Source organism: Poeciliopsis prolifica, unplaced genomic scaffold (genome assembly GCF_027474105.1).
Source record: "Poeciliopsis prolifica strain line A6 unplaced genomic scaffold, Auburn_PproV2 SCAFFOLD055, whole genome shotgun sequence".
NCBI lineage: Eukaryota > Metazoa > Chordata > Actinopteri > Cyprinodontiformes > Poeciliidae > Poeciliopsis > Poeciliopsis prolifica.
In genome coordinates, this window is record NW_026562430.1 from 787,752 (window position 1) to 813,789 (window position 26,038).

A 26,038-nucleotide genomic window follows, 5' to 3' on the forward strand; every position below is an offset into this window, starting at 1 on the left:
ATTATACATTTCACATTCTGTACAAAATGAAACAAAATTATTTTTTGCTTTTATTCATATCAAGTCACAAATAAAGTAGAATATTCAGAGTATTTACAAACAGGTGGGAAACTGAGGGAGGTGTGTCTTTAAAACACCAGTAAGGTTCAGCATCACTCGTCATAATTGTGAGCAAACAGAATTTCTCTGAAGGTGAGTCCAAAAAAAATAAAATGTCTGGTTTTACTTACGTTTGTATTAAAGAGGAAACTAAAAAAACAAACATCTTGTCTGGTTTTTTTTTTGCTGTCTGCTCAGTGTCACAGCTAGATGGGCATTTTCAGGAGGGCACATTCGGTGAGCAGGCTGACGATGCTGATTAGATATCTGCTACTGGAAATCTGAAAAACAAGAAAACATTTGCTTTAAATAGTGCACCGTATGTACATTGCAATGTACATGGTGAAAAATACGTACTGAACATGTCAATTTTTTTCCTATCATAAATTAAATAGAGGTACTGATATGAAATTTTCCTGAGGTTTAACAAGTCAAGAAATCCAGAACAAATGCAAATTAAATCATGCATAATAAAGGGAACAAATATTCCATTAATTAGATGAGAAATGAGAGAGAAAGCCAAGAAACCAGTTAAAATCTATCATTTTTTTAGAAAGAAATCCTGCTTCAACCATTGCACATATATTCAATATGTCAATACAGTACCTTTATCTTGCCGTTGACTTTGGCTGATCCCAGTGCAGAGGATACTTGGTTCAGTTCCCCAGCTGAAAGGTCCACCCTGAAGTGTCTGTAAAAGTGGCTCATGAGTCCCTGCATGAACCTCGTCACCTCCGAGAAGTCGATGCACACTTCATCCTCCGCCTCCTTGCTCTTCTCCGCTGAACTCTCCCTCGTGCTTCTCCACAGGTCCAGCGCGTCGTCAGAGTTGACCGTGTAAGTCACCTTTAGCGGTGGCTCAACTGGGAGAGTCCAAATCATTTTCAAGTTCTGAATGTTGGTTTCCATGTGGCAGTTGGTCCACAAAGCAGCAAGCCACTGCAGAGTGATTTGGTTGATGTCCAGAGGGCCAAAGCAGCAGTCAAAGGTCCTCTGCAACCAAGACTTAACCACAGAAGACAGACTCTCTGCCCCTTTGCTGCAAAAGAGAGGTAGGCAGGTAAAATCCTTTGGAAGTGACTGAAGGTATTCAGGGTTGCCGTTGATGCAGGACAACCACCCACTCCAAACCGTCTTCAATGGATCTTCTTGCCTTGCAAACATTGGCTTTGACTGTATCTTTAAAAGAAAAAGAGACAAGATAATGAAATGCAACCGAAAATGGCTGGAAAACCCTCTACATCCAAGCCCTGTCACTACCTGGATGAGGACAGCCTCAGGGTCATTGCTCGTCTCTGCCAGCCCCTGCAGCTCAGAGAAGGAGACTTTGAAGGTGTTCTGCGGCTTCCCCACCTCCACCGCCAGGCCCTGCTGCTTCTCTGCAGCAATGAACGCAGAGAGCTGCCGGGAATAGTTCTTCAGCTGGGTGTGTCTGAACTGGTAGAGAGGAGTGACGTACGACAGTTGCCACTCTGTTTTCACCAGCAACTCCAGGTGCTCTGGCTTCACTTTTTCCTTTGAAATCAATAAATTATGGTCATCACTCCATGACTTTCAAAACAAACTAAACCATCCAACGAAGTGAAAGACAGGTGCAACTCACAGTGATGTTTTGGGACCTTGGAACTTTCCTGCTGGTGTTCATTCTTCGTGCGGTCAGCGCCGGAGTCAGGCCAAGACCTGATGCAACGCCAAAGCAGGTGCGGATTGACCGCCGATAGCTCTGACTTTTGCTCCTCCTCTTTACAACACCACTGTGTGGAGTCCTCCCTGCACTGAAGAGAAAGAACATATGCAGGACATTGCAGGGTTATTTTTTTTTAAAGAACATAGACTTTACAGACAGATAAAACATCTAATTCACACTTTGGGTTGTAAGATCTTCTTTGTGCACACTTGAATTCTTAGAATTACTTTGGAAGTCAACAACCTTCTGGCTTAATTCTGACAACTGCTCTTGGGAGATTAAGTAGATTATAGATCATACAGTGTGGTGGTGGAGGGAAGCAAATAAAATGAACTTAATCAAGACATTTTAGCAGCTTTCTGCAAAATTTAAGGTCCATTCCAGCCATTCCACTCTCAGATTACGTGCAATTACTTTGCCTCTGAATTTGTCATTCCACAATAATTAAAGGCCTAGTAATATATTGAAATTCTACATTTGAATAAATGTTTGCATTGCTTTGCATTTATCCAAAAGATATAATTTTAGTGATTATAACTGTCCTTTAACAGAAAATTTAAGTCTGAGTTAATGGCACAGCATAAAAAATTTATTGTCTTTTTTACATTGGACGTAATTATATGGTTTAACTATATATTGGCCCTATGTTATCTCGACTTTTTTAGAATTTGAGAAATCCACAGTAAAAACTTATGCACAAAAAACGCGCACGGTGACTGCTAATGAAGCTATGCCAACAGTGAATAGATGAAAACGTCTGACAACCACAACCCTTCCAGGGTCTTATCGGATAACTGTGTTATAAATATTTGAGGAAGAAAAGTCGAAGTTAAAATGATTCTGCTCTGACACAAAATATTGTCGCCCAAAGCAAATGAAAGGGAGAATAAAGTGGTGTGAAAACCCAATCTGCTATCGTACTCTGTTGGATTTAAATGATAAAGTCAACGGAGATTATTAAAAGAGCACCTCACGCAAATTAAGTGGTGAGTTTTTAAGCTAGCTGGACGCTCCCTGTGGAAGGAGTCCCACAGAAAAAGCTGTAAAAACGACAGGTTTAATGTCGTTTGTTAAATTAGTACCACCATTAAAAAGTGCAGAGATACAAAAAAAACTGTACCTTTCACGAGACCCTTCCATGCTCAATTTACCGAGCAAAACTCAGAGAAAAATAACAAACAGTAACAAAAACCGGAAACTAATCTTCTTTCTTCTTCTTCTTTTTGTATTAAGGCGGTTGGCAAACAACGTATTGACGTAAACCGGAAACAAATTTTGAACAACGCGCGGTCTTCTTATTCTACTTCCAAAATTCCAGATTACCGGCGTATTACTGCCATCTACTGCTCAGTCGGTACCACTACGTTTGTAATGCCATTCAAAATCACGACTTCTCCTTTAACTTTTTACATTGTCACATTACAATAAAAGTAAGTAGAACAGAAGACCAGCAATATGTGCTCAAGTAAGGGCAGCACTGCTTCAACATGTTTTAAACTAAATAAAAATAAAAATTGAGCCGTCCAAAAAACTCAAACTGAAAAAAACCCCATTTTTTTGCATATAATGTGACGAAAATATGAATATTTAGGCACTGAATCAATCTGGCACAATTTCACAGCTAGAATTTATTTAAATAGTTGACCAAAAAGATCATATGCTTCTTGCATGAAAAACATTAAATGTTAGTGTGTAGGTACTTATATTCCTTTAAGTTTATTTTCATCTTTGCGCCTGTATGTGAATTGCCGTGTGTGCATATTTTATAGTTCTCTTTCACACGAAATCATGTTACCATAGAAACAGGGCTCTTTTCTCTTTTACCCCCCTATGCCTGTTCACATTCTTCATCTTCTTTACAATTCATTTTGATTTTCATCCATCTGCTTTGGCTGCACTTATTGTTTCTCGTCCCACATGTGCACTGTTCATGCGTTTGTGTGTTTCTGTTTTCTGACTGACTGAGCATTGAATGGAGGGATAATGAGTAGCGGATAGCATGATGACCACATCAACAGCCAATCAAATGGTTCGTACAAGCTGGTAGGTTCAACCAATGGAGGGAAGCCTGAAGAGGACGAGTGAGGAGGGATGCAGCACTGCAGAACATCCTCCAAATACACAGCACCATCTAGTGGCAACCAATGTCCTTGTTCATTCCCATCTTTTTCTCTCAAAACAATAAAGAGTGAGGCAAACTAATTTAATTCACGGAAGATTTCTTGGAGTTACATTTAGAGTAAAACTAAAAGCACTTAAGAAAATAAACATTACACAGTTAGTCATGTTTATTTGTATGGACATTTCAGCAATAAGACAGCTTAAAGTGCTTTAAATTATAAAACCATCACGCAATCATTAATTACGAAACAAGCAATAACCCTTTCATTTTGTCAAATGCAATAATCAAAATCATCAAACAAGTACACATCAAATATGTCAAGCAATGTTCCAGTTCATGCAAACAATTGCATAAAGAATACATGGAATGCTTTTACCAAGTATTGTGCACAAAAAAAATATGTGCACAATATTAATTGTGCACATTAATTGTGTAGGAGATCCCTACAATCCTGTTGGAATTATTGCTTTTTTTTAAAAAAAATGTTGAATACATTTACAAAACACTCCAAAAAATACAATAAAATTAAAAAATAAATAAAATAAAATTCTTATAAATTGTATTTGCATGTAGAATTTTAAGAAAAGAGACATAAATAACTGATTTTAATCCTTGAGAAAATGTGTGGGTATGTTTTGAGGCATGTCCCTGATGGGAATTTGGGAATCACTGACATTTCTGCTTATTCCTCATTTTTGTCCAAGTGCAGACAATATCCGTTTATAATTATTCAGCAAGTAGCCATAATGTGTGGAAATGGCTATGACTGACAGAAAATATGATTACGAGCGTAACACGGAGTCTGTTAAAATGATGGTGATAAGAAGGGGAAAGGCTGACGTAAGGTGATGAGATTTTGCTGGTTGACGCATGCGTAGAATACACTGAGTGAAACCATTGGAGAGCTTAGCAGGAAACTGTGAATGTAGTGCGCCACGACAGGACGCCATATTGGCTCAAATTGGGCTAAAAAAGCGTGTGTGGGCCCTCTTTTCTTCGTGGCCATTTTGGCTCTGGAAAGACCACTTGTCTGGTCGACAGAGGGAGGAGTCTGGCATTTCTGGAAGTCGCGAAAAAAACAAAAAACAGCCAGGCAAAGCCAGTCAGCATCTTGGGAAGCGTAAAACCCGACAGCGACGAGTGGTTTTTTTTTCACGGTACAATTTTAATATTCTCCAGCACAAGCGATCTATGCAACAGAGAAGGCTGTGGACATGGTCGCGAAGGGCTTTAATTTGGGCTCGGGAAGCTGAAGCATTCTGCAACCCGAGCTCATAGCGTGTTTTCGGTGGGGATCAGCCATCTGTGATACACCAACCGGTGATTCTGTCGACTGCTAGCTCGCGTTAACCTAGCCTGCTAACCCTTCTCGAGAGTCCCGTTAGCTTGCGGCGAAAGCCAGCATCCGAGGTCGGAGCACGGGACGTGTCTGTGGATGCTGCTGCGGGTGCAATAAGCTTCGCCAGGGGGGTACACCCGAGGCAATGCTAAAAGGAGTGTTCTTCTTCCAACCAGCGAGGAAATCTCCACGCCCTGGGGTCTCGTCTGTGGTTACGGCTTAGCCAGCCCACCAGGAGCGGAGCGGAGCTCGGGAGAAGGTGGGGCCGTAGACTGACAGCCTGGGTCGCCAGCTAAATGCGGCTAACAGGCTAATTCTGTTTATTTTCGTGGCTATTTGAGTTCTCGTTCATTTTTGTTTTTTCAGGGGTTTGAGTTAGCAGCTGCGTGAGTAACCTCACTTGACAAAGAAATTAAGCTGACATTGATTACTTCCAAACCCCGGTGGGTGGGATTTCTTCTGGAGAGCATCCCAGCTTACCTAGATGACCATGGCGGACGACGACGTGCTGTTCGAGGATGTGTACGAGCTGTGCGAGGTGATCGGCAAGTGAGTATTTCCATGCTCAGATAGATTACAGTCATATTGACTTTATTTGAAACATGCTTATGTTTTGACGCAAAGGTGTGCGAGGCTAAAGGTTAATTGCACGGGTGAGGTTGGAGTTACAGCATCTTTACTGGCTTTACAGCTTCCACACAAGGGTGTAGTTTCTTGCCATTAATAGACACGCTGACGGTGTAAACACATTTAATGTTTGTGTAAAGCACACAGATATCTTTGTAATTCTGCTTTATGCATATTTGGGTCAATGACATCACAAGAGGCACATACTTTAGAATACTAATCCTTATGTAATTTATTTATTTTTTACTATATTCTGCTTGGATCAGGATCAATTATTTACTAATACAGTGGCACTGCATGCAGTTTGAGTTATAGCTACTTTAACTTACCCAAGCAACTTTTTTCCCCCCATTTTTCCTATTGTGTTGACCATGTTTTTTTAATATATATACAAACATTTGACTCAAAATGATAACTCGGTTCTTTTGTTGCAAAATATTAGCTGCAAAGGGCTAGTATCTTGATTTGCAAACAATTCCTGCTTGTTTTACAGTTGACAAACGATGTTCAAAGTGGGTTCGATTGATTTTACAGGAAAGTCTGTCCAGTAGTTTAAAGATGAATGCACACACAAAGGCCAAAGGGTGAATAATGTTCCATGCAGGAAGAGGAGTTTACAAGCCTAAATTGGATCATTAGTCTGATAAGATCTTGACTTGCTAGTTCGTCCTCTGCAATATGTTTTTCTAATTTTGCTTGTACCCTGTTGCCATTTATTGCTTTTAATGAGATACACACTTTTTTTTCTTGTAAGTTTTCACATAAAGTGCAACTAATAGGTTATTTTTTTCAGTTTTCTGAGCCCAAAGCAGCCTTTTGTGCATTTCTCCATGCAGTCTTGAATAACCCTGAACAGATAAGTCCTTAAATTAGCAGTTTTCTTTCTTTATAGCGAGTAAAGTAATACGAAACTGTCTCTCCTCCAGTTGCAGCTCACTGCTGGTCAGCTGGCTGAAAGAAGGCAGCTATTCTTTCCCTCTCCCATGCATGAAATGCAACTTTTGCTGGTTGGAAATACTTCCAGCATCTCTGCAGGCAGAAGCCAAGAAGGTAGTAATTAGTGGTGACTGATTAATTTTCTATTATTAGCTTGCTATACTTGATACTTGCTAAATTATTCAGTGCAGTAAGCACTGAATAAAAGTACCTCTAAATTTAGTTGATAAAATAATTTGCAACGCTTAAAAAAAATTGAAGTCATGTGTTTTAGGACTAAATGTTTAAAATTTTTGTTCCAAAGTTTGTTGAATTTTTGTATTTTTTTGCAAGCTCATCTCATAGTGGTGTACGCTGCATTATTGAAACATGTCTCTCTGCTTCAGCACACCTGGCACCAATATTGGCTCATTAGCAGAGCTCTGTAGATCTTGATTGCATGCTAGTGAGGCGTTTAATTCAGGTGTGTACGACAAGGATGCAGGTCTCCGGCCCTCAAGGAATGCAGTTTGTGACCACGGACTAATTATTTCTGTAAGTTTGAAAAAAATGCATCCAACACCCCTAATCTCAGCATGGAAATTACACAGAATGAACAAAATAGGAGAAATGGTAATCACATTTATCATTCTGAAAGGCAGCTTTTAAACGTCATACACATTGCTCTTAGAATCCTAAACAAAAGAATGATTTGTTTCAAAATATGCAACTTAATTTAGAGTTTTTAGTATTGAATTCGTCAGTAGAAAGGAGGAACAGGGAAAGAGGCATCCTGTAATAAAAGAGGGTAGAGGTACTGAAACTGGAAATGAATGTTTTCGTTCCGTTTCCTCCTGCAACCACCAAGGGATCCTGAAACTTCTCACTCTAGATTTGAGGGCCATGAAAAGGTTGTCAAAAAGATGAACCTTCACTTTTCTAAACTGGATCCAAAGACTTCATATTGTATTTAATGTTTGAATTTAGTCAAACTGGTCTCATCATTTTTATTAAATGCTGACTCGGGATGAAACAGTTATGTTTATAATCAGTTATTCTACCCATTAATTGATGAATCAAAAAAGGCACATTTTAGAGATTTTTCATTTGATCATGTAATGTTTTTTTTAACAATACATAAATTAAAATATGCATATCAACAAATAACTCAATTCCATTTTAAATAAGAGCATTTTATTGCCTGAAATGCAATAACATACAATTGCTTGTGTGTATTTTATTTTATTTTTTATTTTTTACAGAATTTGAACTAGCTGACGAGACGTTCTGGGCAGAAGATATTTCCAAAAAGCTTTAAAAAAAAATAAAAAAATTAAATCCAATTGTGTGTACATATGTATTATTATTATTATATATATATTTTTTACAGTTTTAGCTTAATTACTGTTAAGTTCAACAAATTGCATTTTTTTTCTGGGTTTGAATGCTCCAGTTACTGATTAATCAATATCTAAATTAGTTGCTAATTATTTTGATAATTGATTAATCATTTAAACTTTAATGCTAAGATCTTAAAGTCTTGGCTGTAGAGCCGTTATCTCATGGCAACATGTCCTGACACTGCTAATCCAGCTCTGCTGCTTTTGCCACTATTGCTGTGTGGTTAGAAAGCCACACAGAGAGACGTTTGAGTCTCTCACCTCCCTGTTTATTTGATTGTTAGACTCTCATATGATGCTTTTAGTTTCTTATGCATTTCTACAGTTGAGTAAATTTATCTGTTTAATCAAGTAAAAGAAGTACAAGACAATGGCTTGGAGGACTAGAGACCTACCTGGAACTTTCTGTTTTGCATATTTCAGTGGTTGTAGTTGAAATTTGTTGTTTCGACTGATCGATATGTACATATCTACATAACCAGCTTAACGTCATTCAGGTGTTGTGCCGAAAGAGCAATCAGTAGAGGAGGAGACTGTCGTCATCTGAGGGCCATTTGAAGCTTTGCTAGAAAAGTGAAATGTCAGATTAACGTCAAAGAAAAGAGCAGAAGATCCCTCTTATCCACTCAGTTCTCCTTTGGTGGATCAAGTGTGTTGAGCCCACAGAGTCTCAGGATGTGTTCCGGCTAGGAGGAGGGGATCACTTTTCCTCAGCAGAGAGGGAGATCAATGGAGACAAGTGGAGCTGGGAATGTGATGGCCCCGAGGCTATGGATATAAATAATGCTGGGAGACACTGCAGCACTACGCCTCGTTTTTATCTCGGGTTTTAGTGACGCCACCTATAGGTGAAGGTTACGGCAGGCAGAAAACGTTTAAAATGAAGCCAAATCTCCCAGTAGTGACATCTTCTTTTGTCAAACAAGATTCCCAATTCTGAGACTCATCAAGTTTAGATTATGGCTGAAACAATGATTGAGATGAATTGTGATTGACTGATTTACGAAAATAATTATCAACTCATTTGTCACTTTACTGTCAACTAAACTGACTTAAAAAAATTGCATTTGCTGAAAGAACAAAAGTACTCAGAGAACCTCTCTCCTTGTTAATCAATAATGCATAAATGAATCAAGGAATCTATAAATGATCAAAATTTCACTAAAGGAATACTTTGTCATTTCATTTTAGTCAATAAATTTGCTCATTTAAAAATGGAATTGATCATTTGGCATCTTTTATTTCTAATATTGTATTAAAAATAATGATTAAATAAAAAATCTGCAGATTGTGGCAATTTTTAAAAATAGGATTGTCAGAATAATGTATCAGTGAAACAATCAAAAGTTGCAGGCCTACTGTAAATGAGATTAGGAATATAACATTCACCACATGCTTATTTTGAGACTTCAGCTCCAGTGTTTGAAAGGCTTTGGGGTAATTTAATCAGTTTTGTCTGTAATGATTGTGTTTGAATTGGGATTTGCTTGTCGAGAAGCACTATTAGAGTCTTTATTTCCGCCCTACGGCGCTCATTACTGCCAACAGTATTACGCTGTGTGACTCAATCCAACTCAATGAAGTGATCATTCCCCTGGCTTATTGTGAGCTTGATGATAATAATAAAGTTTCTTGTGCATATTCTAGACCTTTAAAATCTAATTGTTTTGTAATTGTAACAGCAGTGGCATTTTGTCACCAAAAAGGTCTCTTTTTTGGGGGGAGGAGGTTATGAGAAAGTCCAAGTATTAAAGTTGGAGAGGCAGCCGTTCCCCATTTGGCCATGCAGACACCCCCGTCTGCCGAGGCGTGTACAGCTGCAATTCCTGGTTAGATCAATAAAGGATCACATTACTGTCTGGGTCATGTAGCCTTCCGCTACGCAGGGGAACAAATCAACACAAATCCTCCTGCTTAAGCAAATAAATCAGATTCTGCTTTTCTTTCTTTGGCTTGAAATACTTGCATATGAACGGTTTAATAGATTGCAAATTCAATGATTTGGATAGTTATTTGCAAGAAGTTGCCTTTGATGCAAATTGTGCCACATTTATCAGCTGCTTAGACTGGAGTTTGGTCCAATGTTGCTTTTAAAAAGTCATAAATATCCAGTCAAATTTTCCAAACCACTTCTTGCTTTACATTTAAATTACTTTTCTCTTCAAATTTATTTGAGAATTGCATTGCTTTTGTTTGTTTTTGTGTATATGAGTTGATGCTTTGACTGAGGAATTTACGTTTATGAGTTGAATAAAACCCATGATGCTGAGATGCAATAAGGAATTTCAGTATTTGGCCTGTAGCTGTTCTAACACTTTCTACATGGTGTAGGAAGGCGCTGAAGTTAGTGAACCAAGGTGTGAAGACACTTGAGTCACAAAAAACGCTAAGTTAAGATGGCTAAATTGATAGCTAAATCAAGTTTATCAGTAATATTTTTAAAAGTGGGTTTTGCTTATCAGTGGTCAAGTCTTAAATTAAAATAACTTTTAGCAGAAATCCTGTGGGAAACTACAGGAAAAATGTTGAGATTTTTTTTGCTGCTGTTTATTCAATTGTATTTTTTTTTTTTTTAGATTTAATAATTTTTTTTTCCTCCATGAAGCAGACAAGTGAAGCAATCCAAGCAGCGGGCTGCTGTTTGCTGAATGCTGCTGTCGGTGGGATGTGGGTGTTTTGTGTGAGCCCACCAAGTGCAGCTGCAGTGATGTCAGTAATGCCAACAGCTCCCCCACCCCTCTGCCTTTTCCCCCAAACACTCACTCACTCACTCCCCAAGCTCATTTCTGCACGTCGGTGCTTCTATCTTTGTGAGGACACTTGGCTTTATGACTTTATGAGGCTTGGGTGATTGGATAATTTATTTATTCCAAATGAAGTGATGAGAAATATTCTTTATTTATTGGATTAAATGGGCATTTAAATCAACCCAGGTTTGAAATGAAGTTATGATTTATGGGCCGTCAGGAGAGGAGAGGTGGCTGCAGGAGAAGCTGACGGGTTCATCCTCGATTGTGGTTATAATGTTTATTAATATGCTGACAGGGTTTCCTGTGTGGTCTGGGACAATTATGGGGATTTCACTTCAGGATGGAAAAAGAAAATTATTAGCATTCACTGTCTAAATATTTGGATTTTTCTTCTTGGTGTCCACATCTCCTTCCTTTCTCGACTTATTTCCTTCCTCATTTCCTATTTGTTTCTGCCCTGTTTCCATCCCTTCCTCTCTTCTTGTACCCTTTCCTATCTTATTTTGTCTTTTGTACCATTCCTTCCTTACTTTCTTCATCAGTCCTTGTGACCTTTACTCCTTCTCTCTTTCTTCTTTGTGTTCTTCCTTGTTTCTTTATTTCTCTTTTTTGGTGCTTCCCTTCCTTCCCTGTCTCCTATCCTTTTATCCTTTCATGTGATCTTTTTTTCTTCTTTCTCTTTTTCTCTATCTTCCATCCTTATCTTTTCTTCTCCCATGTCTCCTTGTGCCCTATTTTCCAGCCTTTTTCCATCTCCTTTCTTTCTTCCTCCCTCTGTTCTTTCTTTCATGTTTAAGGCCTTCCTTTTTCTCAGTACTATTTGCTTCCTTTTTTTCTGTCTGCGAGTTACTGTTATGAAAACTTTATCTCGCCTGGCTCAATGTGTAAACATCATTTGCAGGATCAAAACATTGTTTTCGGATACATTTTCAGAAGCAAATGTTGAAGCTACGAGATGTTTTGTGTTTATAACGTTGCAGCAGCTCCTTTGACAAGTTAATGTTGTGTTGGAGCAGGAAGTTAAGGCTGTCTGGTGTTTGGGAATAAATGTGTTTTGTTGTAAACCCAGTTTGGAATCCCTCATGCACCCTCCTCCCCTTCAAACACCTCCCAGCTCTTTAATAATAACGGGCAAACACAGCTGCTACAGCACATAAACCCAGGAGGGCAAAGGTCAGGAGGAGGTCGGGTTCTCCTCGGGATTCCTGCTGCCTTTGAGGGAAACCACGTTGTTTTCCAGACGGACGTCCAGATGCTGCCAGTGCTTGTTTTGGTAGGTTGATCATCACAGCAGATGTGAGCAAATCCACTGTTGCTCTCACACATTCTCAGGTTTTCACACACAAATCCCTTCTTTCAGGTTTCAGTTCAGAAGTGTTATAAAGGTAGTAGGGACTGTCGCGCTGCTTTTTTTTGTTGTTGGTTTTAAGAAGTATGTATCACAAAAAGCAAAATCTGTTTTGAATAAAGCCAAATACTACGTTGCATGCCTCATCGTCTGGGGTGTGCATCTGATATCCTGTGTAGACTCCATTTACCACTTCCGCTGATATGAGCAGTCGTTTGGTGATGGGATAAAATTAATTTCTAAAGAAATGAATTGGAGTAGTTTGAGATCTCTGGTCGATTCTGTTTCAGTGCTGCTTGTTTATGTACCGAGGAGTTAATGACTGAATCTCTTTGACGGGTTGTCTCTGATCTGCTGCTGCTGGTAGAAACCCTTTGCCCTCTCTTTAACTCTAAAACACTCCAGCTGACTGCTAAGGGCCGTGTTTCCCCCCTGACCGGTCTGAGAAATTGTCCGGTAAACGATAATATTGTTGTTTTAGGATCCTTTTCAATCACAATGACAAAATAATACAAGTTTGCGCTCTCAAAGAACAACAAAGTTTAATTTTGTAAAGAACACATCAGACTTGAACTGGAAGACATTCTAAACGCCTAGAATTAAATACGACAAGCAAAAACAAAGAAAATGGATTATGAAGTCTCTAAAAAATATAAACATCAGAATAGGAATTATTGATCTAATTTTAACGTATTATGTAATTGACTGCTTATTGCAACAGGCCATTGCAAGAAGCAAAGTTGTGGTTATCCCTCCTGCTTATGCACTTTATACTTTTTCCTTCCGCTAAATTTTCCATGTACAGTTAGGGCCAGAAATAGTTGGACAGTAACACAATTTTTGCGAGTTGGGCTCTGCATGCCACCGCATTGGATTTGAAATAAAACCGCTACAACAGAATTCAAGTGCAGATTGTAACGTTTAATATAAAGGGTTGAACAAAAATTGTACACATTTGTTTATAAACACTCCACATTTTAGGAGCTCAAAAGTAATTGGACAAATAAACATAACCCAAACAAAAAAGTTTTTTCTCAATATTTTGTTGCGAATCCTTGGAGGCAATCACTGCCTTAAGTCTGGAACCCATGGACATCACCAAACGCTGGGTTTCCTCCTTCTTAATGCTTTGCCAGGCCTTTACAGCCGCAGCCTTCAGGTCTTGCTTGTTAGTGGGTCTTTCCGTCTGAAACTTTTTTCTTCCCATCATTCTGGTACAGGTTGATCTTTGTCTCATCTCCATAGAATACTTTTCCAGAACTGGGCTGGCTTCTTGAGGTGTTTTTGGGCAAATTTAACTCTGGCCTGTCTATTTTTGGAATTGATGAATGGTTTGCATCTACATGTGAACCCTTTGTATTGCTTTCATGGAGTCTTCTCTTTACTGTTGACTTAGAGACAGATACACCTACTTCTCTGAGAGTGTTCTGGACCTCAGTTGATGTTGTGAACTGGTTCTTCTTCACCAAAGAAAGTATGCGGCGATCATCCGCCACCGTTGTCTTCCGTGGACGCCCAGGCCTTTTTGAGTTCCCAAGCTCACCAGTGAATTCCTTTTTCCTCAGAATGCACCCGACTGTTGATTTTGCTACTCCAAGCATATCTGCTATCTCTTTGATGGATTTTTTTCAGCCTCAGGATGTTCTGCTTAACATCAATTGAAAGCTCCTTTGACCGCATGTTATCTGGTCACAGCAACAGCTTTCAAATGCAAAACCACACACCTGGAATCAACCCCAGACCTTTTAACTACTTACTTGATTACAGGTTAACGAGGGAGACGCCTTCTGAGTTACTTGCAGCCCTTAGAGTCCATTGTCCAATTACTTTTGGTCCCTTGAAAAAGAGGAGCTATGACTTCTAAACCCTTTCTCTGATTTGGATGTGGAAACTCATATTGCAGCTGGGAGTGTGCACTTTCAGCCCATATTGTATATATAATTGTATTTCTGAACATATTTTTGTCAACAGCTGAAATAACAAAACCTGTGTCACTGTCCAAATATTTCTGGCCCTAATTGTATCAATTTTGATGAAGAACTTGAGCTTTAGTTTCTATCATAGGTTGTTCTTATTTATATCTAGGATGAAGGACAACACATTTATAAATATAAAGTATACAATATTGATAAATGTTTATTATAATGAATGGAACAGGTTTATACACTGTAGTAATGTGTGTTTTTTGTTTTGTTTTTGTTCTACAAGGTCCCATTGAAAGATACATCAGATGATTAGTGGTGCCAAACCACCGATCTGATAAACGTCGTGGTTGAAATCAGAACTTTAATGGATCTCAAATGCTGAATGATTTCCTTGATGAATCTTCTGGGGAAGTATTACCATTTCAACTGACAATGAAGCTGATCTGGATGATTGATTCTGAGTTTAACAGGAGACTCCTGCTTGGTTTTGTGCCAGGATTCCTCTCCATCCATCTCCCTTTCGACTTCTCAAAGGAAAAACATCTGAATGCTTGCAACCGACTTTACAATGTCTTCTGCCTTGGAAAAAGATTATGTGGGAAAAGTCTTACTTGTGCCGGTCTCTGTAATAAAGCTTTTATTTTAGACTTTACAGCTGCTCTGCACTATAATTCCTACTGGCACAGGCACGGGAGGCTATGTAGCCTAGCTAACCGCGCTGCGAGCACCCCGGAATGTTCTTAGAGACGCCGGTGTATGTGTCTGTGTTTTTTACGTGGGATAGCTACACTTCACCATGTGTGCCTTTGACTAATTTGGGCCATTTGTGTTGCAGGGGTCCCTTCAGCGTGGTGAGGCGCTGCATCAACAGGGACACGGGCCAGCAGTTCGCCGTAAAGATTGTGGATGTGGCCAGCTTCACCTCTAGCCCCGGCCTCAGCACAGAAGGTGAGAAAACCAGCGGGAACGACTCCACGGTCACTCAGGTTTAGGGAATATTTCCAATCAGAAAGGAAAACTTCAAACTGATGCTTTGGAATGATTTAAAAAAAAGAATCATTGTAGATTATTCCCTGTTCTGTTGCGCAAACTCACCCACCTACCTCTCCTTGTGGGCTAAAACAACAGTTGGGAGTAATCCACAAATACTCCTTGGCTCTGATATCAAACACAACGACCCACAGAGAGCGAATAATCATATTTTCACAGAAATAAATCAAGCAGAACGTCCCACAGATGAGGTTTATGTCGAAATGCTCGTTTTTGTGCGACACAATGCGTTTCACTGTGCAGGTTTGTCAACGAGGGAGATTAACGCTAAGATCAGAGGTGTGTGTGTGTGTATGTATGCGTGTATGTGTGTGTGTTTGCATGTTGGTGGCAGCGTTGGCATCCATCATGTGCCATCTGCGACGCCCCAGCCAGAGACGAGCCCTGCAGCCAGTAACAGCAAGACAAGGAAATGAACTAAGGGAGCTGACGTGGAAAAGGTTCCCGATGAATGAATTGACCTGCAATTTCCTACCTAAAATACCGATTATTAGTTATGTCAGATTCACTCGAATGTCTGATTAGTTGGCTGCTTTCTGTTTCTTATTCATTTGATAGATGTAGATGTAAAAATTCTTAAAAGTGATCAATTGAGATTTTTTTTCTTTTTGCTAAGGAGGGTTTCTACAGTTCTCTCTCCTTTTGGGTTCAGATGTGGTTTTCAAGCTATTTGATCTGCTTTCAACAGACCAAAGATTATTTCATCAGGTAGTCTGTTTAATTCAGGCAGGTGTGAAAGCTCATCCGAACTCTGGTTGCAGACCAAGAGAGAAAATTGTGATTTGGCTGAAAATACAGCTCTCAGTTTATTTAGAGTTGAACCCGGAAGCGGTTTGCTTCCAGTGGGAAAGAAACAATCTGTCCCACAAACCACAAAGAGAAGCTAACATCTCCAATATGTATAAATTAAAGATGTGTGTGTGTGGGGGGGATCTAAAAGCTTTAAAATGCTCTCTCTGTGTCTATACAAATATAGGACATTGTAGTCCCTCCCTATCTGTCTTTTTTCATCCAATTCAAATTTCATAATTAATAAATCATTAACTGGAGTATACAAACTTAGAATAGGCCATTTGATGAAAGAACCACATACTCAGATCAGTAATTAAGCCTAAACTGTACCAAAATATATACATTTTTCATTTCCTATTAACAAATATTTTCCTGTAGATATGTTCTGTGTGTTTCTGGATGAAAAAGATTTACCTTTAAAAATCAGCAGAATGATTTTATTTTTTAATACTGATTTTCATAATAACGGAGGGAGTTATCAATATTAAAATAGTTGTTTTTTTGTGATTAAATGTTAAATCGGTTTGCCATACTCATCTGCTGCAATTGGCTGACCAGGCGGCTTTCAGAAAGCAGTGAATCCTTCTTGTAGTCCTATGTATGAAACATCTATTAAAGGCTATGATTGAAGCTTTTACTGTAAATCTATAATTTCTTTATTCCTCATATCAGCAGATGAAGCGGCCAGATTGTCAGCTGTGTCAAAATAAAGTTCAAAGCGAACATTACATAACACAGTCTGGCCGAACCATCCGTGGAAGATTTGGAACGGGGCCAGAGGACGGCATCGGTTCCTTTCAGAGCGCTCCAGGCCCCGCGCGGACATTAGGCCGCATTGTCGCTCTCGACAACGAATAATCAATGAGACGGCTAAGGATGAGCGTAGAGAGGAGGGGAGGGAATAATGGAAGAAAAGGGGCTCTGTGGTTGTGGGATGGGGGAACACAGTTTCTCTGTCTGTTGCATAACGTCGCTGCTCCATCACGACACAAGCAGCCAGGAAGTGGAGTGTGTAAATGGGGGGTTTTATGGACTCAACAGGAGCACATTGTCAGATTGTTATTGCAGTTTCAATCTGTCATAACCGCTTCACTCAATGAAATGTTATTTATCGCCCTCTGGTGGTGACAAAGGTCAGTGACAAATTTGTTTGGACTATTTGATGAAAGCAAAACTTTTATTTTACATTTTTTCAGCTTTTAATCTCAGTTTTTCTAATAAGACTTAATAATTGAAGTGAACTTTAATGTTTGTCTCCCAGATCTGAAGCGAGAGGCCAGCATCTGCCACATGCTCAAGCACCCCCACATCGTGGAGCTGCTGGAGACCTACAGCTCTGATGGCATGCTCTACATGGTCTTTGAATTGTAAGGGTTCGCTTTAACCAAAACGCCTACTCTGACAAGGCAGTGGACAGATTTTTCAACAACCCTAGTAGTAATAAGGCTTGCAGAAACCAGACTGTACCGTACATGTGAGTCATAAACATTCAGCTGAGAAATGCACCAATAAAAAGCCACCAACCATGTTAATTCTGCTAAATGAAGACAAATAGATGGTGTTTATCATTTCCGTCTACAAAAATAAGCTGTACATTGTGCCATTTATACAGTTGGTGGCAAGCTCAGCCAACCACAGGAACAACATATTCACCACACTTGCACAATTCAAGATTCAGATAAGAGGTTGTGTCACTGCATTAACTTGGTGTGAATTTGATTGAAGAGGTTTTATTACAGCAGAAAAGCTAACATTTGGGTTTTTTTATAGAGCATTTTTGACCAGTTGGCATAATATAGTAACCTGGACTGCATTGTAACTGGGATTGAATTTCAATCCGTCTATCAGGACAAATTGAATTTTTCTGTCTCTAAATTTGAGCTGCTGTCCAGTTTTTGGCAGTAATTTATTTTCGTATTTTTTTCTGTGAAATTAAGTGATATAAAAAATTATTACACATTTTAATATTCAGTAAACTTCTGAAAGGTCTCCAATTCCTGTATTCAGGCAATAAAATAAAAAATATTTGAAAGTTTTCCAACATTAAATAGGTTGTGGAAGTTGTTGGGTTTAAATTATGAGGCTTGCAGAAGCCTTGTACTAGAACGTTTATTTTTATCTTTCCATATCGCACTGATGACTGTTTCCTTTCTGTCCCAGCATGGATGGCGCCGACCTGTGTTTTGAAATTGTTAAACGGGCCGACGCCGGGTTTGTCTACAGTGAAGCTGTGGCCAGGTAGGACACAAGAAATGATTGCATTTAAAGTAAAGTGTGTGGGTTCCTTAAGTCCCGCCCTGCTTCTCTTTCTGCTTTTTTTTTTTCCTTCTATGCAGCCATTACATGAGGCAGATATTGGAGGCCCTGAGGTACTGCCATGACAACAATGTGATTCATCGAGATGTAAAGGTGAGATTTAGTCACCGTGTAACTCCAAATGAGAGGAATAAGGTACTGAAACTGCAAACAATCCTCTTGGGTAAAATTAAATGACTGCTGCCAACTTTGACCTAATGGCGGTTTACACATTCTTGGGTGAAATAACAGCTTTACTCCAGTGACTGATATCTGCTCGATAGGGTAGGTTGACATTGAGTTTTTTGGGGGGTTAAAGCGATTTTAAAGTTTGAAGTATTTGCATTATTAACCTTTTTTCAGTCCTCCTTCAATATGGGAATAAACACATCGTAAATCATTAATTTGATTGATTCATTGATTTTCTGTTTTGAAGATTTGAGCTTTGGAAAATTAACTAACGGTCTTCTTGGATGTCCATAGTTCAGAGTGATGTTAGTGATCTTTGTCTCACAATTCTCTTTGAATTCAATTAAATTTACAGGCTGAGATAAAAGCAAGTATTGAAAAAAATTTGTTAATTTATAATTGTTTTATGAAAAAAAGTGAGAATTGGAAATCAAATTTGGTATTAAAAAGATTTGACATTTATTTTTAAACCGTATCACTCAGCCCTACAAATGATACTGGAACATGTTGCTCTATATAAAAACTTGTGAATACTTTTTGATGCCGGTTGAAGTTTTATTTTAGTTAGAGAATTTATTTATTTTTTTATCATAGGCAGTCATATTTTTCCATTTTAAATAATGGGAGACAACTTATCTTAAAAAATGCAAAGAAACAACAAAAACACCACCTCAGACATTCTTGGGTAAAAACTTTCAACAAGACCAAGTGTAAATAATCTAACAGTAAAATATATATATTTATATATATTTTGTTAAACAAAAAACTGTTTTGTCTCAGCTTCAATGTGGTTGGCATTCTGCCTTCAGTGTTCTGACAATCTTGAGCAGCTTGCGATCACTGAAGACCAGCAGGAGGAACTGTAGTTGTTGCTTCTGTGCGACGGAGAGTGGAGTTAATGACACAGAAGCTGGTTCTAGGTGTGAGTGAAGGGTTGTTGAGGACTTGTCCGGGTACAGCCAGCGGTGCAGACCCTCGTCTGTAATCTATGGTAGAGCTGTTCAGCGTAACATCTTGAAGGTATTGACATCGGTTGCACAGCCGGTGTCCAAGAACCTGCAGAGCAGTTCTGCGCACCGAGCCAGACAACAGAAAGTACATGACTGGATCCAAGCAGCTGTTGAAGGTGGACAACAGGAGCATGATCTCGTTGATATTGTTCACCATCCCCAGGTAGGCACAGGATCTAGAGTCATTTACCTGAGACTGGATGTACACTGGACGGAAGATGTGGTAAGGCACAAAGCAGACGGTGAACAGAAAGAGGACAAAGAAGGACTTCTTGGCTGTTCTTTTGTACTTTGATGCATTGGGAAGCGCTGGCTGCTTCTGAGACAGCTGAAGCAACTTTGAGGCAATTTTGGCGTGGGAGATGACCATCATGATGAAGACAAGCCAGAACAGCACCACTAACATCGCATTGACATAAGCCTTCCAAGCGACACCGCGGCGCTGCCTGTACTCAAAGCATTGGGTGCTGGCATCTTTGTCCTCCTTTGTCACCACCATCAGCATCGTCCCCATCAGAAATATGCTCCATATGGTGCCACACACCACCCAGCTCCAGAGCTGCTTACGTCCACACATCCTTCTCCATAAGCTCCTTCCAGCTCTCCCTCGCAGTCTCATGTATCGATCCAGGCTGATTAGTCCCAGCAGCAAAATGCTTGCGTACATGTTCATGTAGAAACCGTTCCCCACCAGCCTGCAGGCCACCGTCCCCAGCACCCAGCGGTCTCCGTTGAGGTGATGGTACACTCTGAAAGGCAGGCACGCCAGGAGGACCAGGTCGGCCACAGCGCAGTTGATGAGGAACACCCGCACTGAGTTATGCTTGGAGTGGAGAAAGAGGAACACCCACAGAGCGAACAGGTTCCCCACAAGCCCCAGCACAAAGAACAGCGAGTAGAAAACTGCCAGAGACAAACTAAGTGAGGCGCTGTCCAATGTACAGTTTTGTTCAAGTGTGGCAACGGGAGAAGAATACGGAGTGATTCTTGACATGAAGGACGACGCTGATGGATATGCAGTAGAAAAGGAAGTGTTTGGAGGTACAGAACCTGCAGCGAACGGTGGCAAGGTCATGGTGAGTCAATTCTGATGAATTCAGTGATGTTCAGCAACACATTCTGCAAAGGAAAGGAAAGGAAAAGACAGCTACAGACTTATGACGCTATGAAACCAATGTGTAGACAGGTGAGTAATATGTCAGCTGGATTTCCAAAGTTCACTCTAATTCTTTCATGACAAGGTTAACCATTTCTGACATTAAAAAGGGACAGCACCTTGCAAATTTTGACCTCCAAGTGCACCGGTTTTCATAAAATCACTAAGTTTGAGTGAGTCTTAAAGCTGGAGTTTTATCTAAGACTCATTTGACTGTGCAAATGAGAAATGAATGTTAATTTGACACTAGAATCGAATAGAAGCCAAACACTCACCATTAATCCTCCTCTCAAGCAAAGCTTAGCTGAGCTGTGGTTTTCGGGTGCCACAGGACATATTTAGATGTGCAGCTGAAGAGGTCCGTCTGATATTTTTCTCCATCGGTTTCTTAAAAAAATGCAAAAAAAAAAAAAAAAATCCCTCCACCAGAACAGATGTAGCTCACAACCCGAATAGAAACTGCTGTTGAGTTCTCGCTGTCTTTACCTTTAGCTGCAGTCTTTAAATGAGTCACTGCAGCACCGCATTTGTTGCTTTCCCTTCACCCTATCACCGATCTGATTGTACATCTGTCAGTCCTCTTGGCGCTGCCTCTTTTTTCTCTTTTGCTCTTTCTGCTTTTCTTTATCTTGCAAAATCTGTGAACTTTGTCTACATGCCCCACTCCCCCTGTGCGAGCAAAAGGTACTATACGTACAGGAAGTAAAACCCACCACAACTGTGTCTCCGGGTGCTCAAATTTGTGATTCTTGTTCTATACATTTCATTTCAATACTATCAATTGTATGAACTGGGACTCTTTTATGTTATCTGGTTGCAACTGCAGGCAAAAAGTCAACAGTGCAGTTTTAAAAGAAGTTTTATAAAAAGAACATTTAAAATGTAGGGAAGTGAGTGAATTCACACTTTAAAGCATGTTTGAGACTCAAATATAACTCAGCTTCTTCCTTCCGATATTTTTTCTGCATTTCCCTTAGTGTGCTTGTTTCTACTGAGATTAAAACTATGCTTTCCACATGCCAGAGGTTAGAAGGGAATAATTCCAGACATATGATAATGTTACAACAAATATTTCAGCGTGTAAATACAAGTACTTGATTTCATTGTGAATTTATTGTGCATCCTAATCCACACAGGGTCAAAATTTGACATGCAAACCCCTACAAGTATTTCGCTAAATGATTTTTGTATAGTTTTGCTGGATATTTCACCACTTTGCATAGCAGAAATTGGTTGAGTAGATGTAATTGATGCAGCTTTTAACACATCATATGCATAAACAATAGAGGTAAGACTTGGAAGACCATTATAAAATCTTACTTTTGCCCATTTTTTCAACTATTCTAAAACTAGTTTTGATGTATTTTTGTGTTCATTAAATAAGTTTTTGAAAATCCATCGAGAATGAAGTTAACAGTAAACCGCTGAAATACCAAAGTCAGGGTTCTGATTAAAAGGAAACATTAAGTCCAAAATGTCGTCTAACATTTGCAGTTGCCCACGACTATGAGCCAAACACGAGCTGGAAAACAATTTTTATTTTGTCATGATGGTAAAAGCAGTGAGTCAAGATGAGGGTTTAATACATTGTAGTGTCTCACAGGAACAGTTGTACACAACACACACAACTCATTTTGTTAGGCTAAAACGGAGCATGTGAATTTCTGACGGAGCTCACTAAATACAGCATGCATGTTTCAAGCCTGCATGGGTGCTATGAGGATGTAGGGCAAGTGATAAATTAGGAATTAACACTGTCACACTTCAGGTGTTTTGTAACCCTTGAGTGCAGATGTAGCCATTTCTTAAAACTGAATTGTGATGGGAACTTCTGCTTCTACAAAGTCACTTTTTGTATCACCTGGGAAACTTGTAGCTCTAACCATTAAAGTCAATTTGACATATTGAAACAAACCTGCCTATGTTTGTTCTGTAAATTGTGACAAAATCTCACTGTTTAAATTGTAATAATCCCCTTGCAGTTCATAGAGTTTAAGTTAGACATGTGGGCTTAAATACGTCACAACCCGACATTATCAAAGATCCATTTGATCACATCTTAAAATTAACATGGTGCATCATCTGGTTTAAAAGGGTATCATGGTAGCATGATGTCTCAGCACAAGCCTCATTTTGTCATTGTGAAACTGAGGTTCAGAGCATTTGATCACGTCAGAAATGCACTTTTGCAGAGAACCAGAAATGCAATGCTCTGCAGGTTGCAATGAGCTTGTAAGGAAAATTTGGTTTGCTACTTTCAGTTTTTTTTTTTTTAAAGATTATTTTATTATTTATATGATTTAGTTATTTATTTTTTTAATCCATGGTCTTATTTAACCGTGCTGCATTTTGACTTGTCTTCATTTTCATTCTCTTTGATGTGTTTCTTTTCTTCCTCTGCAGCCTCATTGTGTGCTTTTGGCTTCAAAAGAAAACTCTGCTCCAGTGAAGCTGGGAGGATTTGGAGTGGCAATCCAGCTGGGAGAGTCTGGCTTAGTAGCTGGAGGTACAGATCATCACTCCTCAGCGTTGATGTCCACATGCTTAAAAAAAAAAATCACAAAAAATAACCAGTTCGAAGCTTATTTGAGATACACGTACACACAGTTAAAGTAGACATGTTGACCGTTTATAACTCCATTGACGAGCCTTTTTTTAGGAGTAAGCTGAAATCGAAACTTGACTATCACTAGTGCAAATTTAGCAATCGTGACTTATTTCCAGTTGTGGTCTAAATTTATGTGAAGACATGATAATGATCGATGCTGATATAACTTGTTTTTAATTGTTCTATTGAGGGTGGAATAATTAGACAACAGACAACTTGTGATTCTTTTTTTACTACATGGACAGAATTGTAGGTAAAGGCTCAAAAATGTACATACACCCTGATTAATATTTGATCGTCAGCTGTACACTTTTATAGCTTGTGATGCATTTCTAACTTCAGTACTGTTATAGCTCTTTTCAAGTGGCTCATTTCCTGGCACAGGAAATTTAAACAGAGATAAGGTTGGGTTTTCAGTTCAACTTTTAATCGTTTGACGCTAAATTGTCAATTGTTGGCTAAAATAAAATTGGTTTGAATGATCAGAAAAATCCTAGAAATCGCCAATTATCTCACTTCTGCTGTAACAACAATGTGTCAAACCCTAAACTTTTAATTTGGTAACAACTGCACAATGACTCAACACTGTCAAGCAATTTAGAAATGGGAAATCAATATGGCAAAATGAAAATATTGTGTCTGTGGCAAGAAGGCCTTCTTATCAAAATACCAAAAGGTTGTAAATAACTAATACTCTTGCTGCAACTTGCTTTCATTCTAAACAATAAGCATTTTAATTTCATTGTGATGGATCACATGTGGCTGATTTAAAAACTGCTGCAAATGTAAATTTTCTCTGCATCTCGATCTCCTTCCTTTTCATCTTTATGCGTGATTCAACTTTTCTGAAGTTAACCAGACAGGAAAACTGAAATTGCTCATTGTGTTATGCTTGTGCGGTTAACGTGGTCTTTAAAGCGATGCACCTCTCTGCAGAGAAACAATCATTGCATTTTCTATCTAAACACAGGCTAACTAAACCCAACCAGTCAATTTCCTGCAGCTGTTGCACTTTCACATCCTCTCTAGTTATCTCTTCACAACCTCTGCCTTTGATTTAATTTCCCCTCTCAATTCCTCGTGGCTGTGTTTCACTGCAGCGTGTCTTCCTCTCCCATCATCAGGTCGGGTCGGCACGCCTCACTTCATGGCCCCAGAGGTGGTGAAGAGGGAACCGTACGGTAAACCAGTGGATGTGTGGGGCTGTGGGGTCATCCTCTTCATCCTGCTCTCTGGCTGCCTGCCTTTTTATGGCACCAAGGAGCGCCTGTTTGAGGCCATCATTAAGGGCAAATACAAGGTAGTGCGTCAATGTTCAAAACTTTTGAAAATGTCAAACAGAGTCTCACTAGTAGATGTTAAAGTTGCACAAAGGTTCACTCATTGTCCTTTTGCTGTTAAAATGTTACTTGAGGAGGCCAAGGCATGATTTGGTTTTGTCATGTCTTTAAAAAAACACTTTAGAAGACGAATCAAAGCTGCAGTGTAAGTATTAGAATGATGACACCAGAGGAACTGTCTGTCTTCCTGGGCAAAATTGTTTGACTGAGCTGTAAAATAAAACCTGAACATTATGGTGTCCCTTTGCATTCAGTCTCCCATCACTCCCTTGTTCATTTCTAAAGATCTCAGAGTGGAAGGAGATCTTCTTTAAAACATCACTTTATTTTTTTAATCTATTGTATATTTTGGATCTTAACTAGGCCATTCATACACAGTTATATGATTAACCAAAACAGCTCTAGCTCTGTTTCCAGGGTTGCTATATTTGGACATAACACTAACCATGATTCAACCACCATCATATGGTGGTGATTATGGAGGGCAACTTGTTCTGTTTTTCACCATATGAGGCCAAAATTGTGATCATCTGTGCAGGCAACCTTCTTTTGCATGTTTGTGGTTTTCTAAATGTCTCTTGCAGCGAACAAGACTTCTTCTTATTGCTTTCTTCTGAGAGTCGCAAAAAATTTCGAAATTGACTTTTTTTTTGTTCTTGTCTTGGCGACGAGCTTCAGGTGATTCTGAACTTGTTTGTGCAGATGAACCCTCGCCAGTGGGCTCATATCTCTGAGAGCGCCAAGGACCTGGTGAGGCGCATGTTGATGCTGGACCCTGCAGAGAGAATCACAGTCTATGAGGCCCTGAACCACCCCTGGCTGAAGGTGAGCCACAAACACACACACAGCTCCTGGTGCAAATGTTAAAAATGAACTTGAATCAAATCAGCAACTCCAAAATAACAATAAGACAGAAGGAGGAAAGATTAGCTTTTCACAGTCACCTATCAGACATGGGTTCTTTTTGATGCTGACTCAAAAAAACATTTCCTCCCTCTCAAAACCACAGCGCTGTTTTCACATCCGTACGGCTGCAGCCTCATCTGCTTTTTCTCTCTGCGGGTTTCCAACTCTAGGAGAGGGACAGGTACGCCTACAAGATCCACCTGCCGGAGACTGTGGAGCAGCTGAGGAAGTTCAATGCCAGGAGGAAGCTGAAGGTCAGCAGACTGCTGATTTTGAAGCCCAGATTAGAAACTAGCAGGATCAGCATGATTGGTGATAAGAGGAAGTGTCACCTCCGCTGTTCTGTGCAGCTGCTTTCAATAACCCCATTTGATTATTGGCAAAAGCTTTCTCTGAAAGAGTAAAAAAAAAAAAAAAAAAAAGAAAAGTGCACCCTCTTGAGGTTTTATACACCACACAGACGAGGGTCTGCACAGGTTT

General features: G+C 39.4%; 3 protein-coding genes across 9 annotated transcripts in view; 1 reads left to right on the plus strand and 2 right to left on the minus strand.

The window, feature by feature from the left end:
- Nucleotides 1-68: 68 nt before the first annotated feature.
- cenpl (centromere protein L) lies at nt 69-3,022 on the minus strand. The gene is made up of 5 exons (XM_055059528.1): nt 2,907-3,022; nt 1,703-1,874; nt 1,360-1,614; nt 706-1,278; nt 69-380 (listed from the first exon to the last, which is right to left on the minus strand). The coding sequence occupies exons 1-5, from the start codon at nt 2,924-2,926 to the stop codon at nt 306-308; spliced, it is 1,095 nt and encodes a 364-aa protein (XP_054915503.1). The 5' UTR covers nt 2,927-3,022; the 3' UTR covers nt 69-305.
- A 1,814-nt stretch (nt 3,023-4,836) lies between these two features.
- The window catches only part of LOC129379072 (peripheral plasma membrane protein CASK-like), a 34,254-nt gene continuing 13,052 nt past the window's right edge, over nt 4,837-26,038 (plus strand). For 5 of the 7 annotated variants that reach the window (XM_055059645.1, XM_055059646.1, XM_055059647.1 and 2 more), the window contains exons 1-10: nt 4,838-5,506; nt 5,614-5,796; nt 15,048-15,160; nt 17,316-17,421; nt 18,215-18,292; nt 18,391-18,463; nt 23,108-23,210; nt 24,437-24,612; nt 25,355-25,477; nt 25,729-25,812. In XM_055059645.1, the coding sequence (XP_054915620.1) occupies nt 5,732-5,796; nt 15,048-15,160; nt 17,316-17,421; nt 18,215-18,292; nt 18,391-18,463; nt 23,108-23,210; nt 24,437-24,612; nt 25,355-25,477; nt 25,729-25,812 (921 nt within the window). In that variant the 5' untranslated portion in view covers nt 4,838-5,506; nt 5,614-5,731. Of the gene's footprint in view, nt 5,507-5,613; nt 5,797-15,047; nt 15,161-17,315; nt 17,422-18,214; nt 18,293-18,390; nt 18,464-23,107; nt 23,211-24,436; nt 24,613-25,354; nt 25,478-25,728; nt 25,813-26,038 lie in introns of all 7 variants that reach the window. The other 2 variants (XM_055059643.1, XM_055059644.1) reach the window with 1 other exon arrangement.
- LOC129379075 (probable G-protein coupled receptor 34) lies at nt 17,330-21,991 on the minus strand. The gene is made up of 2 exons (XM_055059652.1): nt 20,980-21,991; nt 17,330-20,667 (listed from the first exon to the last, which is right to left on the minus strand). Exon 2 carries the CDS (start codon nt 20,621-20,623, stop codon nt 19,376-19,378), a length of 1,248 nt encoding a protein of 415 aa, XP_054915627.1. The 5' UTR covers nt 20,624-20,667; nt 20,980-21,991; the 3' UTR covers nt 17,330-19,375.